This window comes from Choloepus didactylus, chromosome 8 (genome assembly GCF_015220235.1).
Source record: "Choloepus didactylus isolate mChoDid1 chromosome 8, mChoDid1.pri, whole genome shotgun sequence".
Lineage (NCBI taxonomy): Eukaryota > Metazoa > Chordata > Mammalia > Pilosa > Megalonychidae > Choloepus > Choloepus didactylus.
In genome coordinates, this window is record NC_051314.1 from 137549349 (window position 1) to 137568226 (window position 18878).

Sequence of the window (18878 nt, forward strand, 5' to 3'; positions counted from 1 at the left end):
TCTGTCCCAGGTGGGGGTTTTATTCTGGTGCCAAGCAGTGGAGCTGGCCCAGGCCCAGTCTTCAGGCCCCATCTTTCACAGCCCACTCTCTTATCAGCAGGCTGGGATTAAGTCTGCGATGGGGACATCTCCTCACTCTGGGCCATTGAAGGGAACCAATAAATCAAGCACTAGTGGGGGACCTCAGGGAAGGTGATTTAGAAAGTGTATCTGGACAGGCCAAGTAAGCCAAGAGGCCCTTCTCCATTCCTTTGCAGCGTCTCAGGGTGTCAGACACAGGCCCTTAATTCCAGGCATTTGATGGGGCACTTGGGTGGGAGAGAGGGGTGAGCATAGTCTCCCGGATGCCCCCAAGTGTCCTAGCCAAGGGACCCCTTGGGTTAGAGAGAGGCGCCCTGAACCCACGTTCCTGTCTGCATTTGGGACTCTCCTCACAGGGAGGCTGCGGGTCAAGGGAGGTGTGGGGTGTGGGGTGGCGCCCAAGGTGTGTCTGAGCCCCCCACGGGGCTGCTCTTAACCCGCCCCTCTCTTTCCTCCCCTGTCTGCTCCGGGCGCTTGCAGGGAGCCAGGTGTGCCGCCCGCCGCTGCTGCACGGGTCCCTGCCCTGGCTGGACGGCGGCAAAGCCCTGGGCAGCCACCACAGCGCTTCGCCTTGGAACCTCAGCCCCTTCTCCAAGACGGCCATCCACCACGGCTCCCCGGGGCCGCTCTCCGTCTACCCGCCGGCCTCGTCCTCCTCCCTGTCGGCCGGCCACTCCAGCCCGCACCTCTTCACCTTCCCGCCCACCCCGCCCAAGGACGTCTCCCCGGACCCGTCCCTGCCCACCCCGGGCTCGGCCGCCTCGGCCCGGCAGGACGAGAAGGAGTGCGTCAAGTACCAGGTGCCGCTGCCAGAAAGCATGAAGCTCGAGTCGGCGCACTCCCGCGGCAGCATGACCACGCTGGGGGGCGCCTCCTCGTCGGCCCACCACCCCATCACCACCTACCCGCCCTACGTCCCCGAATACAGCTCCGGACTCTTCCCCCCCAGCAGCCTGCTGGGCGGCTCGCCCACCGGGTTCGGGTGTAAGTCGAGGCCCAAGGCGAGATCCAGCACAGGTAGGGGGCGTCTCTCCTCTGGGTGGGACCCTCTGGTTTTCTTCCAGCCCCTCTCTCTTCTCCTTAAACCCGGGTGGGGGTGGGGGGCAGCACCAGGAGGGCTCGCAGTCCGGCCCCTCTGGGGGCGCTGGGTGGTGCTGCCAGCCCTTTTGAGATTTGATTTCTTCCCATTCTGTAAGAATGAGGTGCACGCTATTCCACTGCTTTCCTCCGAAGCAGAGGGGAAAGGGGATCTAGTTATCCCCCCTCCCCACCCTTGCAATGACCTGCGAGAGGAAAAGACAAACCAAAACAAAGTAATACCCTCTCCTTCAGGTCGCAGAACTTCTGGATTCTGCCAGTAACCTTTAGTCAGCTTCCAAGACCAAATGGAAGGCTGAGGGAATAAATCTTTAGTGTTTAATGCTAAAGCGAAACCTCCTCAAACCTAAACAAACACAGGTCCTTCCTCTGACCCCTCTGGCCCCTGTGTCAGCCTGATGGGTCCTCTCCTGCTCTGCTCAAAGGGGCTATGCACTCACTGGCAGGGGGCGGTCCTCTATTTAGACCCGGATAAATAAAGTGTGTGTTTATATACATATGTTTTCAGTGTGGGGCGGGGGATTGGAATCTGGCAACATCAGCACCCAGATTCTTTACATGGAGATTCTTTACATCCCTGACTTCTGGGAGAAAGGAATGGGCTCTGCATCAGGGAAAAGGTGGGTGTATTGGAATCAAATGCCATTCAGCCCAGTTACCTGCAGTTCTCCTAGGGCTTCCCAGAGTGGGCAGGGTCAGGAAGGCATCTTAGAGCACAGTCCTCAATTGATGTGAAGCCAGAGGAACTGGAAAGGACTGAAAAAAGGTTCTTCAGATGCGTGTCTCTGCTTCCCCTGCTTCTGGTTTCAGAAGAGCAAACCCGGTCTGGAAGCATGCTGTGTATTTATTCTGTTGCTGTTGTCACTTGCATTAAAAGAAAATAAAGGCAACAAAACAAAACGAAACCCCACAGCCACACAGAATACTAATTTAGCTAAGATATTTTTGTTGCAAAAATAACCCGTCACCAGTTTTGTTTCTAAACCAAAGCTGATGAATCAGAGCGTTAGGGATTCTCCAAGAAAAGATTTAACTGTATTTGTAGGTACTATCTGGAGACGAGTGTTGCCTTCCCTTAGGTTTGTCCATTTCGGGGTGGGTGCTTCTGCTCGGGTCCACCCCAGCTGCTTGGCCCCTGCCCCCCCCCTCTAGATTCTATATTCAAAGACCTAGAGAAAATCAGTTGTCTTTTTTTGGAGGGGGGGAGGTGTGAGATGAGCAGTCTTGAACCAGAGCTTCCAAAGCCCGGGTTTGGAAACTTCAGAGGTAGGAGCCAGTGACTCTGATGAGATCAGTTTTCAGCATTTTTGTTTTGTTTTGTTTTTTTTCCAGGGTGACATTTACTCCGACTGCCTGAGCAGGACTGTCTCTATTTAGTTGATATGTTTTAGCTAATCCAATTATTTTCAGACTGCTGCACGCGACAGTTGCATTGTTTATCCCGCGCCAGGAACTTTAATAGAGTCCGGATGCGGTTAGGCTGACAGAAAAACTCAGACTTGCCTGTTCAGTACATGAAAGTAGGCAGGAGGGAGAGAGAGGGAGGTAGGCTAGCTGGTGGAGTCAAAAAGAAAGCAAGAAGAAGGGGGAGCCGGTGGGAAGCATGGCCCCTGAGCCTGGGGGTGGTGTGGCTGGGCTTGGGGGGCTGTTGCTTTACTTAGGGAAACCCGGACTAGATCAGGGCTGGAGGGCTGGGTGTAACCAGAGCACACCCGTGCATTTTTGAGGTAGTAATGGGATTTAAAAAAAAAAAAAAAAGAGTTCTCTTTTTCTGGTCGTGCTATAAGGTTGGGGAAGATCGTGGTCTCTGAGGCCAGGGTGGTGGTTAGTGGCGGGGGAGGGGACAGAGTGACTTTTCCAAAGGACTCTGGTTTCTATGCCCTCATTTCTGTGTTTGATTTCTCCACTTCTGCCTTCTTTTCTTTTTTCACATCTCTTTCCTTAAGACTCTGAACGTTGAGCTGTGGTTGTTTGCCTAAACCAGCACTAGGAACTCCTTTGCACCTATTTATTATTATTTCGTTGGCCTGGATGGGGGGCAATTTAAATTTGGCTTTTTGTTCCCTCCCTCTTCTTCACTTTTTACAGTCACAAAAACCAAGAATGGCACACCTGGCCAAGCTAAGGAGCTGGGGAGGGTGGGAATCTGGAGGGGAAGTCTCCAGAAATGTTTTGTGTGAAGAGGGTGGAAGTGTGGTGGGAATTCTTGGGGAGGGGATTCTTTTGGTTTTAGTGGTTGCTTTTTTTTTTTCACCTCTTTTTTTTTTTTTTTTTTTTGTTCAAAGACTGGAGGAGACAAGAGAAGAGGGTTGTAGCATTTTGGAGAAACGGTTGAAACTGTGGTTAGGGCATCGATTGCTTTTTCAACGCTTGGGCTTTCAGTGCTGGAATATATCTTTGCAAACAAAAGACAAAGCCTGTTTGCACAGGGCCATTTCTTAGCTCCCCCACCTCCTTTTGACAGTGGACATCTTGTTCTCCCACCCCTTTCATGACACCCTGCTTTACCCCCATCCCCTTTTGTCAGGCCCAGCCCCAAGGCTTCAGTCTGTGAGCCAACCTCAGAGGCTCAAGGAGTGTTTGAAAATGGCTGTTGAACGTCAAGACGCTCCGCAGCTCTGTGGTTCTTGTCACCTAAGAGAGAGGTGTCTGCCTGAGCAGCTCACACCAGGCTCTGAGTGAGGAGAGAGAAAGACAGCAGGAGAGAGTCAGGGCCTCCATTAGGAAAATTGGTTGCTTGCTAGTTACAGACTAGAGGCAACAACGGGGTGGGGGTGGGGGCACAACAAACCCAACACAAGGCAATTGCAAAGTTTGCCGAGCGAATCAAGACAGAAAATTGCTCCTGTGCAGAGCTTTGCAGAAAAGGTAACCATTGCTAGCTTTCAAGTTCCCTCTGAAAAGGAAACTGCCATCCTCCCCACCACCTGACAAACGAAAGGAAATCAGACTAATGTCATGCTGGAAGAGCACCCCACTCCTGGAGCCCAGTGCCTAGGAATGGGGTGTAACTGGCAGCCCTCCAACCCTTAACACACTGCAGCTGAGCTGCTGGTGGAGTAAGAGGTCTGGAGCCTGGAGCTTCACTGCCCTTCTGCCCATGCCCAAGTAGGAAAGGAACATCTGGGAGCAGGATGGGACAGGCCTGGCAGCGCCAGCTGGTTCAGGACTTGTGGTGCTGCCCTGCATGCCCCGCTCCAAGGAGGCTTTTGTCACCTGCCCCCCCCACCACCTCCAGTCTACCACGCCCCTCAGTTTTCCACCCCAAATGAAAGGTGTCTGGATGTCTTCCTGTCCAGAGCTGCTGGGTACCTAGGAAAGCACCCCTGGCACACAGGCCCATATGTTTTGCATCTGGTCGCAGGATAGTTGAAGGCTCACTGATGACCCCAGGTTAAGAAATCCTTTTGGAATCTGGAGCAATAATAACAAATCTCTCTTAATCGGTAAAAATTTTTGAAAAAGCAAAATAGATACAATCTCTACCCAATTCTGTTATTGACTCTAATTGGCAAAAGTCCTTTATTTTCCTCCCGAAAGGATCCCCGGGGGAGAGACTACATCCTCCCAGGTGTGAGCTTCTCCTGGTGCCCACCTCCTGGGGCTGGGGGCCGCCAAGGCGCGGTCGGTCCCCCGGGCGCAAGTCGGCCTTTTCTTCCTCTTAGGGAATTGAAATTCCCACGCCTTTCAGGGTTCTCCCCACCCCCCACCCTCAGTCTTTCTGGTAGATTGGTGTTAATTGATGAATCTCTTAAAACGTAACAACCTTTTCTCCCCACGCCCCGGCGGCGCCCTCCCCAGCACCCCCAAAGACAACGCTTTCCCGTCCTTGCGGACCAGCTCGCGTGGAGCCGCGCGCTGCTGCTGGGCGGGCAGGGATCGGGGCGGCGGAAGGGGGGCTCCACGGCCGGGGGTCCCTGCCCGCAGTCGGGAGAGCCAGGCGCCGCCGCGGGCTTCCTCCAGTCCCGCAAAAAAAAAAAGCTGGAGATGCTTCCGAAAGCGTCCTCCTCTGCTTCTTCCCGCAGAAGTTGAAAAGCAATCAGTTTCCAAACTCCAGGTCCTGAAATGGTCTTTTGAGGATTTTAAGGGATTCTCCCAAGGGGCTCCAGAAAGTGCGGGAGGGTCACTCTGAGACCCCTAGCGTGAACGCTTCTGGAACCCGGCCTGGCCGGTTTCTGTTTTTTTTTTTTTTTTTTTTTTTTTTGGAAAAAGAGAAATTGCAGGCAGGCCTTGGTGAACTAGCCGGCCAGGGACCCCCCACTCCCCTCTTCTTCTGATCCTCAGCTGATACCTTCTCTGCACGAACACCCCCCACCCCCTTTCCTTTCCCCCCTCCTTCCAGGTTCTGTGTCTGAAGTTTGCCCTGGGTTTTCTCTCCAGCTCTGCTGGCCTGCTCAGGCTGAGGTCCCAATGAAACTTCAGTCCCTGAAGTTCCCAGCTGCTGAGAATCTATGGCAAACCTTGGCATTTTCCAGAGAGAAAAAAGAGGATGGGGGATAAGTGGAGCCTGCTGGGTCTTAATCTTTGACTTTCCCGCCCGGGACACTTACCATTTTATTGGAAGTAGAATCTAAAGGCCTAGCTACTAAAATCAATCAGCCTATTAATCAATCTATACATCTATTAATTATCTGTTTATCTATCTAGCCATGATGAATCTTTCCTTTTTACCCCATCCTAATCTTCATGATTTAATCAATCTAAACAGACAGACCTAGTGATGATAATGGGTCACCTTTGTTTTCTCTTTTTTCCTCTGAGGGACATGAGTGGAATGTTTTGCTTTTGCCTTCCTCCAAAGCTCAGAATTTTCTCAGGGAAATATTTCAGGTTGAAATCTGCCTTCCTCCTTGGCTCTGCTCGATCTTCCCCATCAAGTCAGGCAGGCTAAGGACAGGGTTCTTTTGCTGTTTATTCATCTGCCACTTCTTTGGATGGGGGAGCTGTACACACAGGGATGGGGCCTGTCGTATGCGGCCTTATAGCAACTCTTTCCAACTTTGGAGCACCTTAAAAGGAGGTGGTGGAGGAAAAGCTCCCAGAAAGAGGAGGAAGAGAGAAAGACAGTTCTCCATTGTACTTTCACACCCCCACCCCCAAGCCCAAGCTCTGTCAAGCTCTTCTGCGCGTTTTCATTCCATAAGTGACTTATGTGTGGTCTTGTTTCCAGAAGGCAGGGAGTGTGTCAACTGTGGCGCCACCTCAACCCCACTGTGGCGGAGAGATGGCACGGGACACTACCTCTGCAATGCCTGCGGTCTGTACCACAAAATGAACGGACAGAACCGGCCCCTCATTAAACCGAAGCGAAGGCTGGTAAGTTCTCCTTGGGAAGCACTGAGCCAACACTAACCATTTTGTGTTTCTAATTTCCTTTCTTCAGGAAGGAGCGCTTTCTGCAGGAAATTGGCAAGACAGCTCAAAATCGTGTCAGCTTGCTTGGGAGAGAGCTTTTGTTTGTTTCTTTTCTTTCTTTCTTTTTTTTTTTTAAGTTAGAAAAGCTCTCTCATTTTCATTTTCCCTCCTTGTTTCTCAAGTCACCAAATTTTAAGGGATGCTATCTTCTTGGTTATCAAATCTTATTTAAATTTATGTCCAGATAGAGTGGGACTGTGTAACAGGACCTGGACAACAGATTTAAAATGCAGTGATAGTCACTGTTTCGCAGACAGAGAAATTTAGAAGGAGGGCGGAATGTCCTAGATATCATCCAGAATGTGTTCTTGCAGGAGCAGGAGGAGGTAGATAGACTTCTAGGAAGTGATCATAGACTCAACACCGGGTTGGTGGTGGTGGTGTTTGGGGGTGCCTCTTCTGTGCCTGTGCTCCAAGATTGATGGGGCAATTAACTGAATTTCAAAAGCAGCCAGCCCTTGAGCCTAATGGACTTTATCTTCTTTCTCTGCCTTAGGAATTGAGGCCTTCCCAATGGTGATTCCTGTGGGAAAAAATCTATGATTTCTTGGTCTCACGTAGCAGGTGGTCTTATTTTCCCTTTGAATGCTTATTGGCAGGGTGACAGTTTTTTATCTTTTTTTTTTCCTTTCTGAAACCTCTTTTTTTTTAAATTAAATTGTTTTTATTAGAAAAGATATGGGTTTACAGAACAGTTTCATTCTTAAAACTTCTTGACTATAGGAATACTTGAGAAAACTTGGCCAGTGTCAAGCATTTAAAAGGAAAACTAGCAGGAAAGGTTCATTTGTCAACTTGCCTTTGGAACCTTAGGCCAGACTGAGTGGTAAGCATAGATGGTAGCAGAGAACAATAAAAGCAGACTTGGCAAAATGATAACTAACCACAGTCAAGAGATCAGAATGCTTTGTGCAATGATAACTTTACCAAGTAGAGAAGGGAGGAGGGGATTTTCCCTATGCAGATTAATGGATGAATTAGCATCCATTAAATTTTAAGGGAAAAACCCAACAGCTCTGAATTCTTTTTGAAGAATCATTTGTCCTCCACACCAGATTTTAATGCCACTTAACACCTTTCGCATCCTCTTTAGAAAAGGGAAAAACTTTCTAGGGATGGAAGTGCCCACATGACTTAAGTTTTTGGCAGTTGTGGGTCTCTAGGCTTTATTCTAGCTGTTCTTTGTCCCCTCCTCCAACTTCTCAACCTCTCTCCCCCATAAACACCCCCCCCCCACCGCCTTTCTCCTCATACAGTTCGGGTTTTTTTCCTTTTCTCTAATGTGCAAAGCTAACTTCCTAGGAAAAAGCTGCCGGATATCTGAGCACTGGAGATAAGTCATAAACAACAACTCAGCTTCCCCAACCTAAACATCAAGATGTTTGAATGTATCAGAACAAGAAGTGTTTGAAAAAAAAAAAAAATGACTGGAGGTGTTAGCACAGAATGAATATGAGCACACCACAAAAGAATGTTCTGAATCACTCAGAACCTGGCCTTAGTTTAAAAAGAAAGAAAGAAAAAGAAAACCAACAACAAAAACCTTCTTGTTAATTTTAAAATTTTAAAAGTGAGGATACTATGATAGTTAAAATTTCGTTTTTTTAAATTTTCACTTTAAGGCAAAAGTAAAGGAGAGAAAAGAAAGGGAATAAAAGTTTCAAACTTTGAGCTGATCGATGAGCAAGAGTGCATTTGACGTTTTCTCGGGTTTTCTTATGTCTCTGCCGTGGCATAGGTCTCTACTTCCATTTTATATAATTTTTTCTTCCCTCTCCTTTCCTAAGAAATCTGTAGAACTCTGAGCAAGAGTTGCGTTTAATTCTAGAGTTCATTTGCTGTCACACTTGAAGCTGTCTGTTTGCTCTTAATCATCTGTTCTGGGTGGTTTCATATTTTTAGTTCTGAAGAAATCATATACTGCAGAGAGACTTTCAGCATACACAGGATTACTTTTTAACTCTTTAATTTCCTTGCCTACTGAACACCTAGAAACTTTCTTTTGATTCTTTTCCTATGTTTCCTGTCCCTTCACCCCAGACCCATCTTTCCAGTTTGCTTTTTTTGTAGTACATATCTGCAAGTTCACTTTTAGACCACCGGGTCCTTTCAGCAGCTAGCTCTTCCATAAGATGCATATCTACCACCAAATAAACTAATGCAGGAAATAGAAGAAATGTCCGAAGGGAAGATCTATAGGATTTTTTTTCTCAGTGTCCCTTCGATTTTCAAATGCCTGACAATGAACAAAAGGCCAAGTAGCTCGCTTTGTGAATATACCTCCTACCAGTGAACCAACAGTGTGACTTATAGAGATTCGGTACACATTAGTATAAAGTTTATAGGACTGGAGACTCATCCGGAGCCTGCTTTATTTATGTTCCCATCAACATACTGCAAAGTGCTGCACAGCGAGCCTTGTCACTGGGAGCTCTGATGTTGCCAGTTGGCATGACGTGCTTGTACTAGACATTCAAAACTGCTGGGCTGGGAAATCCAGGCACCCAAGGTGTTAGTCTACTACATCTGAGTGTTTCTTTTAAAGAAAAGAAACTTACAGGAAGGTACTAATAACATGATAACAGAATAGTCAAAATCATTAAGCACTGATTTTATGTAGCACCTTCTTCGCAAGAGCATGCAAATGAAATGATTATTTAAATATTAAGCTATCACATTTCACAGAGCATATGGGCATAGCATGTGGGGTTAGCATCAGTATACCTTGAACTGTGACAAATGATTTTCAAAATTGACAGCAAAAAACATGTATAGAACTTTCTCAATTAGGAGAGATTGGGATTGTTTTTAATTTCCAGTCCTTGGAGTGCAGAGACTAAAGAATTAAAAAATAAATAAATAAAAAAATAAAGTCATAGCCCTGCCATTTAGCACTTATGGGAAGGTAATTGTGGAAAAATTTCATGGCTCTGAAAGGAAAGGAATCAGTTTGGTTAATGCCAAATTGCTGCTGGGTTTTCCAGATCTGGTAGCTTCAGGTGTCTGGTCCAACTTTGCTTGATAAAATATTGATAGAAAAGCATACCAGGATGCCTCTCATTTCCCTTCCAAGTTTTTATAACCAGGCCAGAATTTTTTTGATCACAGTTGAATTCTCCTGCCTTTTCTTTAATCATATATATATTTATTTTTTAGTCTAAGAGTAGGGATAATTTGCATTAATGTCTTCTTTTTATGGTGGGCGGTGAGGAGGAGAGAGACGTGCATGTTAGAAGTGACTCAACTCCCTCTTCTTTCAAAATTTTGGGCTCTAATTTTTTTTGAAGTATAGGCATAGAGAATAGTCACCTCATACATTTAAAATGCATCAAAAGGTCAAAGAAAAATCTCCCTTTTAAAGGAAATGAAGGCAGTGACACAACCAAGGAATTAAAATTCGAGTTGCTGCTGACATTTGACCTGCTACTGCTCTACTCTGTAGACAGCAAATAGGAAATGCCTAATTTCCAGAAGGTGAAAGGAGAGGAGAGCAGGAGGATCCTGTGTTCCTGTTGAATAGCAGAGTTCCTTGTTCTTTTCTGTTTGCCTCATTAACCAAAAGAGAGAGAAGTTGGCTGTCACCCATGGGAGGGACACGTAATCAAGTTGGCAGGTGTAGGCTGTGTACCCCTAGCATTGGTGCAAATTTTGCAGGGTCCCCCAGGCTTAGGATGTCCTGCTTGGTGCTTCCTAAATTGTACAGCCCATGAGTACATACCACACACATGCACAATTTTTCTCTTACTACTTTACTGTGCTTTTAGCCCTCTGTGCTCTTTTCAATCCAGCATTTCTTTCTTCGGGATCTATAATGGCCACTGATGCCTGGGTTTGCTCTTCCTTTACCATGAATGTATCTTCATGGCCAGTTGCCTATTCCAGAATTGATTTTCTTGCAAGTTGCACTTGAAAGTGACCTCTCGTAGCCCAGGGCCTGGTAGATAAGGCAACCGAAAGAAAGCCTGGTACCGAAGCCCCAGAACGGGTCATTCAAAATTGCTCTCCGTAAGAATTAAGCATCTCGGGAACTTTGTTGGGTAGGGTGGGGGGAGAGGATTGTCCCGCAGAAGTGGCTTCACTTTCCGGTTCTCCCGACTTCCACCCTGGAGACGAGTGGGTGAAATCCTGTCCACCTTCCTATGGTCTGATGTACCCTGATGTGAATGGATTGGCTGCATTTTTCTTCTTGAGGCACTTTCATGTGGGCCACTTGCTAGTTTTGATTTCAATGATAATTTCTTTTTTCTTTTTTTTTTAAAAATCTTTCTCTGTAGTTATGAGAACCCGGTTCACAAATGTTTTGATTTTACCCTTTCCTTTCTCCCCTCTCCCAGTCGGCAGCAAGAAGAGCAGGTACGTCCTGTGCAAATTGTCAGACCACCACCACTACCCTCTGGAGGAGGAATGCCAACGGGGACCCCGTCTGCAACGCATGTGGCCTCTACTACAAGCTGCACAATGTAAGTGTGACTGTCGTCGCCAAGAGGGGTCTCTCTCTCTCTCTCTCTCTGGTGATGTCCGTGAAACAGCTTCAGCTCCACCCTCCCAAGTTCTCCTCTCCAATGAAATCACCCTCCTTTGGATGGAATAACTGCCCTCAGACAATGGATACCAAAGGACCTACTTTAGAGCATCACCCTTTTCCAAATAAACACGCCTCAACTTTGCAGGGCGGAAGGGGTTTAAACATGGAGAACGATACAGCCCACTTAGATGCAGCAATCCCTGATGCTTAGAGGACCTGGTTGGGGATTGTAAGAGGAAAAAAAGATCTTCCCCCTGGAAAACAAAAAAGTCACCAATTATATTTCGATGTTTCCTTGCATCTTACCTTTTTGCAAAAAGAAAGAGCGAGTGACAGATTGAAAAAGAAAGGTAAATAGAATTGAATGCATGGCACAAGAACTCCTGAAACTAGGAGGACCGATTCAGTTACTGAGGAGTGAAGTCTTGGCTAAACCTGTGCTATGAATTTTAAATACATTCTCTGTTTAAAAGACATGAAGTGAAATACCTGAGAGAGTTCAGCTGATGATGGCTTTGTCCTAACCAGCTGACACAGGCAGACAAATCCCAGGGAAAGGGGCAATGAGAGGTTAGCTATAACAAAGAAACTGCTCTTTTTTCCTTCTCTGTCATATTAGCAGAATGATAATTGCCAGGCACCTGGGTTCAGTGGGTTCATTTCTAATCTTTTAAATTAGGGCCTTCCCATTTGGTAATATCTTTACCTTAAAAACAACAACAACAACAACAAATCAGGTAATTTTCCCCTGAAACTGCTCTGGCTGAGCCCCTAATTGCATCTGAAATTTTACATTAATCCCAAAGAAAGAATTTTCATTTCATCCTCATCTGCCTTCCTTCCTTCTTTCCTTCCTTCTTTCCTTCCTCCCTCCCTCCATCCCTCCCTCTCTCTTTCTTTTTCTCTTTTGCCTCTTCTTTGGCTCTTTCTGCTTCTTCTAAAACTTCATTGCCAATCTGACTTTGGAAAAGTCTGGGATTGCACAGCAAAGAGGCAAAGCTTTTACCTAGGGCCATTCTGGCAAGAAACCCGTCTTACCCAGGATTATCTGGGAATTGGAGAAGAAGCTTTTCTGGTTAGATTTTTTCGGGCACAGGAGAACTTTTCAGAATGACCTTAGCCCCCTAGTCCTTTTTCACCTTTGGGAGCAAGTTGCTGTGATTCTCAAGGACAGTGTAAAACAATGTCCTTGCTATTCACAGTCCCCACGCAGAGCCTGCACTAATGCAACTAGTCTTATTATGGACTCTGGTTTATATACAGTTTTCAGCAATTAGATCCACACCCCATTTTCACTTTGGGGAATTTACTTGCTCACTGCAGTGGAGATAAAATGATGTGTGATCGAAATCTGGAAGATTTGGGGCTTGAGTTTATTAGCTACTCCATCATCAACACAGCCTATAAAATTATTTTGGGGTTGTAATTTATGGTTTTTAAAGACCTTCATGTGACTTGATTACATTTGAGCCTCAAACAGTTCTGTGATGAGGGCAGGGCAGAAATTGTTTTTTTATTTCTGTTTTACTTGAAGAAGTGATGACTCAGAGAAGTAAGAAACTTGTGCAAGATGTTAAGGTGGCTGGTAAAGTAGAAGTGGAATCTAAGCCTTCCCTTGAATCTGTGAGTGTATTCTTGATTTCAGAATCAAGAATTCCTGGGCACTGAGTGGCGTCAGGGCTAATAGGAGAAGGATTGGAAGGTAAATGGTTTTCTTATTGTAAAATATAACAAGTTGTCATGAATTGTGTGCATGTATGGAATTCTTTTCAGTTTCCATGAAGTATAGGAATTCTGGCAAATTAGCGATGCATTTTTCACTGATGAGATACGATCTCAGTTGTGTCCAATCTGGAAAAAAAAGTCTGAAAACTGAATTTTCCAAATCAAAGGAAAGTCAAGGAACACCTCTGCACCACTCCTTCCCACTGTATTCTTAATTAACTCCCTGTCTCCAGTGATGAGGAGAGAAAAAGTTACTGTACTTAACTCATCTGTAAGAATGGTTTTTCTGACTTCTCTGGTTTGGTAAGAATTCATAAAAGGCGATTTGTGTGCATTTAGCAATGAGTGATAATAATCTATTGTCATTCTCATCATGTTGTGTTGTGTTCTGCCCATCTAGATAGATGTTTATGCACATGTGCTCTACCTTCCTTTCTTCTTATCGAGGTGTTTAGATAGCTGCATATCTGATTATCGGTATATTTAGGGAGTGCTGTAACCAGTTATCTGGGTTCAGGTGGCTATCAGTGCAACTAGATACTATATTTAGATATCTGGCCATGTATATCCAGATGTCAGCATAAAGACTGATGTATCTAGACATTATCTTGGTGAAGATTTGGTGGGACAGTCAAGTCCAGTCATCTCTCATGGCTGCCTCTTTATCTTGATTATAACTTTGAAGAAGGAACCCTGAGATGTCCTTTTGGCAGTGAACTTCTGGTTCATTCCCTGTCACTTGCGCTGCCTCCCTGGCACTGGGGCATCTAAGGTCTGAGTTCCAGTGTCATGGCCACAGCTGCCTCCTCCGTGTGTCCTCTCCCAGCTTAGCTCCAGGAAGCTGAGTGTCTGCTCCTTCCGGATGTAGGGACAGCAGCCCTGTCTCTTGGCCATTTGGATTCTGTCTTCCTGAACTGTCCTTTCCTAGCTTTTGGAGCAGACAAGTTGATCCTTGAATACTGGGAGTCTCTTTTTGGACCCTTGAGAATCCTGGTGGAAGGAAAGCTCCTTCCCTGACCACTGCCCCTGAGTCTCTTTGCCATATTTCCCTGGAAACACGGCCAGACGGGGAGTCTGCTAAGACGGGACGTGTATGTTGTTGAGGTTCATCTATTCTGCCTCCGTGTGGAGAGACGCCTCTGTTTGTTTTACAAAGCAACCCCTCCTCTTGATTCTGGGCCCCCAAATCAAATGTGTTAAACAAAACAAAGCAAGTGAGTTTTATCAAGAAGAGCGAGTTGGTGTAATGCCTTGGAGACTGAAGTCTAGAGAACTTTAGAGCAGGGTCGGGTCTTTTTAATCTAGTTCACTCTAAGCCTTTGATTTTTTTGGAGATGTGTGAGTTGGTGCTAGCACAGCGCTTTGCTCCTAGTAAGTGGTTATTAACTACTTGTTGATCGGTTGTGTAGTTGTTTGCCTGGTTAGAAATGGGGAGTCAGAACTAGGTAGAAATAGCAACTTTCAGTCACTGTAGTTCTATTGGCCTGGATGGGCCAGGGATTACCTTTTGGGAAAGATGCGTTGAATAACAATACGATCCCAGAACGTACAAATTCCAGGGGAAGATTTTATGGTCCTCCTTATGGTGAAAATGCCAGGCAGAAGAGAGGTGACCAGAAATTACTTTGAAGAGTCCCGCAATCCCAGTTTCTCCAAGGCAGATAGACTTAAACACTTCAGCTTACCTTGGCAGTGCTTTGAAAGTCCTAAGAGTGTTGTCAGAAGAGGGAGAAAATGTTTCCTTCTTGAAGATTCCTCCCTTCCTTCCATTCTCATGAAGTAGTCTAAGGAAATTCGAGTGAAATGAGAAAAGCAGTGTATTTCCATTACCGTAGCAATAACGTCATGCTGGGTGGGTCTCTAAAATGTGGTCCTTGGAAATGCAAAGTTCCCCAAGGAAAATTTTTCCCTTAAATTATTGAGACTGATGAACATAATGAATAAACTCTGCTTGGAATTCCTCCACTATGGTCCTTCCTGTTTCTGAAGCTGATAGAAGCCAACAGCCCAAATCCTGGGCAGACATCAGTGGTAGTGTCTGGGTCCCTGGGAAAGAGGCAGGAAGAGGTTGGAGGAAGGGGCACCCTGAAAACAGACACCCCCCAGCCCCCCAACCTGCAGTGGTCTGAGGAACCCATAGTGGGGCGTTAGCACTGGTGCCATCTCAGAGCCAGCAGACGAGTTAAAAAAAAAAAAAAATTGATCTTTGCTTAGATTAACAGGCCCCTGACCATGAAGAAAGAAGGAATCCAGACCCGAAACCGAAAAATGTCTAGCAAATCCAAAAAATGCAAAAAGGTGCACGACGCGCTGGAGGACTTCCCCAAGAGCAGCTCGTTCAACCCCGCGGCCCTCTCCAGACACATGTCCTCCCTCAGCCACATCTCCCCCTTCAGCCACTCCAGCCACATGCTGTCCACTCCAACCCCGATGCACCCGCCCTCCAGCCTCTCCTTCGGACCTCACCACCCCTCCAGCATGGTCACCGCGATGGGCTAGGACCCCCCGCGCGCCGCGGGGCAGGGCTCCGGGCCGGGGTCCCTCCTGCCCCTTATACTTGCATTTTTGCAGGAGCAGTATCATGAAGCCTAAAGCCGATGGATATATGTTTTCGAAGGCAGACGGCAAAACGATGTTTGCCGCTTTGGAAAAGGCGCTTGCTGTGGTGTCTGTGTTCTCGACCACTGAATCTGGATCCCATTTGTGAATAAGCCATTCAGACTCATATTCCCTATTTAACAGGGTCTCCAGTGCTGTGAAAAAAAAAAAAACATGCCGAACATTGCATATAACTTATATTGTAAGAAATACTGTACATTTGAGGACAACTTCATGACACCTGAGCTATAAGAAGGTCATGAAGGACGCCGAGAATTTTTAAGGAATATGGGGGGGACAATAGAAGTGTGGAAATTAAGAAGCAACTAGGTCTGATATTCAAATGAAACGAACAAACTGCCAGTTTTGGTTTCCTTTCACTGGCCACAGTTTGAGGCATTAAAAGAAAAAGGAAAAAAAAAAAAAAAAAGAAAGAAAAAAGAAAAAAAAATCATAAGAAAAAGTCGTAGGCAAATCACTTGTTCAAAGCTGTGGGCCTCTGCGTAGGAGATACTATCAGTTCTGGGCAATCTGTGTTAACATTCACATTTTTTGCCACTGTGGGTTTCTGAGAGCCTTCCCTCCAGGCCTGCAAGCTTTGTGAACAAGTCCCTGTAATTGTTGTTTGTATGTATAATTCAAAGCACCAAAATAAGAAAAGATGTAGATTTATTTCATCCTATTATACAGACTGTATTGTTGTATAAATTTATTTACTTGCTAGTGTTAAGAACTGCTTTTTTTTTTTTTTAATATTTTTCTTCTTTCTCAATTTTTGGTTGAATAAACTAGATTCTATTCAGTTGACCTAAGGTGGTTGTGCTCTGGAGGGTTTATTTTCTACCTTGTTTTTTTTTTTTTTTGGATGATATTTATTAAATAGCTTCTAAGGGTACAGCATCTTATATTCTCACTCGCTCCTCCCGCGGCCTGTGCAAAGAGTGTATGAGCTACCGATGTGCATGTGAGTTTCGGCCGCCCAAGTTCTGGGAGCAGCCAGACTGGCTGTCAGCAGTTCTCGTGTTTCTGTGTTAGTGATTGCTGCCTTAATTAATCAGTCTGTTGGAATTATCATCATCGCCATAATAATCAAGTTCAGATAGTTTAAAACCACCAGATAACAACCTTGCCAAGGGATGGCCAAGCTCTTAAAGAAGTGGGTAGTTCTAGCTTATTTAAGAGAGAGGAGTTTAAAAAAAAAAAATCTATCTGAATGTCAACGCCAGATAGTCAACATCTCTTCCTTGGGGAAACTGGAGGTCTACACGGATCGCAGACCGATTTCTCCTGGGGCTGGAGTAACCGCTGAGGTTTCCGGGTGAGTTGCAGTTCCCTTACCTGCTCTCCTTGCACACCTTGAGCAGGCAGAAGAGATGGGGATATTTCACTTCACAGGTGGAGACTGTAGCAGATGGTTTCCTTGTGGTTCTCTTCGAGACATCAACGAGCTGGGCTGGCTCTTGCGTTCATTTCTGTTTTGCTTTTCTCCTGTTGAATCGAATAACACCACAGTGAAGGGTTTGTCGGAATGTTTGCGGAACATGAAATAACCATTTTGTAACTTATGCTGTATCGTTTCCTCTCGCTCTGTTGACAGAATGTGTAACTGTGGCACACATTTTTAAATCTCTGTTAATTGCCTCTCTGCTTTCTTAGCAAATATTTTAAACCTAAAGCTAAATGTTGAAATAAAGGAGTAGAGAATTACTGAGATGCAAATGGAGATCTTCCTGGCTTCTAATTAATGATCTGCAATTTGAGTGTTGTTTTCAGTGACTTTTGAAATACCGAAGGAAACGGTCTATGGCTGCATTAAACTTGGGTGATTTTATTGTATAATTCCAATGTCTCAGGATTTGCCACCTCTTTTCTTCACGAACAGATTTAAGTTAATGCCCTTTCACCTTAAGAACTGGGAGTTCAAATACTTGACATTCTTTGAGATGGGGGGTGGGGGGAGAACACAGACACATAGAAAAACCCCAAACTCAGTTGTCCAACAACTTTTCCTTTTAGGTACTATAGTCATATTTGATCCTATATTTGATCCCATTCCTTCTTCAGAGAAATGGGTTTTCATCATTCTGTACATTGTTTTAACATTCTAAGACATTTCTAGAACATGATGCAAAAGCTATAAAAAATGTATGATAATGATTCAGCTTCTTTAGAATGTTATAAGTTTTCATGATTTCAATAGTTTTGTTCTTTTTCTTTCCATCATTTAAAAATACAACATACACTAGAGAGCAATACTTGAGGGGGTTTAATCTAGAAAAATAGATCAAGATTGTGGATCTAGAATATTGCTCAACTATTTTTGAGTAAATTGTACCCCTAATTAATTTTCAGTCTGTTTTGCCTCACTTTTGAAATAGTTGCATTAGCTCATCCACAGAACATGTGAGAAAATATAAGTGAGGACTTGGGTTATTCCTTTAAAGCATTTTAAAAGCCAACATAATAGGAAAAATAAACTACATAGTTCTGGAAGAGTTCTGCTGTTTATCAACTCTTCTGGTTTATTTAACAGTGGAAATTCATGAAGTAAAAATTTTGGATTTAAGCACTTCATTCATTCACTCAACAAACAACTACTGAGTGCCCAGGTTGAAGGTCATTTAACCACTTTTTTTTTTTTTTAAAGCACTGCAGGAAGTAGAGGAACCCAGACCGGGGGATCTCATTCTTACTTTGACATTTAAATTGTTATTCCCCTTTAGAAAAAGAGTGGTGTGAACTGTGGGGTGGTTCCCAGTCTGGCCTCTGGGTGAGACAGACAGAGGAGCAGTGAGCTGGGGACTCCCACTGTCTGCATTGTTGACTTTCTAGACCTTTCTAAGGGTTTTGAATTTTTTTTTTTTTTTTACTGTGGCAAACATTATTATTATTAATTTTTTTTTATTAGAGAGGTTGTGCATTTGCAGAACAATCATGCTTACAATACAGGATTCCCTTATACTACCCCACCACCAACATCTTGCATTGGTTTGGAACATTTGTTCCAACTGCTGATAGCACTTTTTAGAATTGCACTATTTTTTTTTTAACAGTAGTTACTGAAAGATTATTATAATAGTACTATTAACTATTGTCCATAGTTCATACTAGAGGTATTTTTTTCCCATATACCACCCTATTATTAACCCTTGTATTAGTGTGGTATATTTGTTATAACTTATGAAAGAACATTCTTGTACTCTTAACTATAGTCCATTGTCTACAACAAAGTTCACTGTAAATACAGTCCTATGTTTTTATCTTTTTGTTTTTATTCAGATAACATACGCAACCTAAAGTTCCACCTTTTAACCACAGTCACCTATATATAATTCAGTGCTGTTGATTACACTCACAATAATGTGCTACCATCACCACCATCTGTTTCCAAACCTTTACAATCCACCTAAATAGAAATTCTGTACAAATTAAGCAT

The 18878-nt window shown here is 44.8% G+C and overlaps 1 protein-coding gene across 4 annotated transcripts in view; it reads left to right on the plus strand.

Moving 5' to 3' along the window:
- Nucleotides 1-15917, plus strand: part of GATA3 (GATA binding protein 3) — a 28169-nt gene extending 12252 nt beyond the window's left edge. For 3 of the 4 annotated variants that reach the window (XM_037847144.1, XM_037847142.1, XM_037847145.1), the window contains exons 3-6: nucleotides 562-1098; nucleotides 6350-6495; nucleotides 10929-11054; nucleotides 15059-15917. In XM_037847144.1, the coding sequence (XP_037703072.1) occupies nucleotides 562-1098; nucleotides 6350-6495; nucleotides 10929-11054; nucleotides 15059-15343 (1094 nt within the window). In that variant the 3' untranslated portion in view covers nucleotides 15344-15917. The remainder of the gene's footprint in view (nucleotides 1-561; nucleotides 1099-6349; nucleotides 6496-10928; nucleotides 11055-15058) is intronic. The other variant, XM_037847146.1, reaches the window with a different exon arrangement.
- Nucleotides 15918-18878: the final 2961 nt, after the last annotated feature.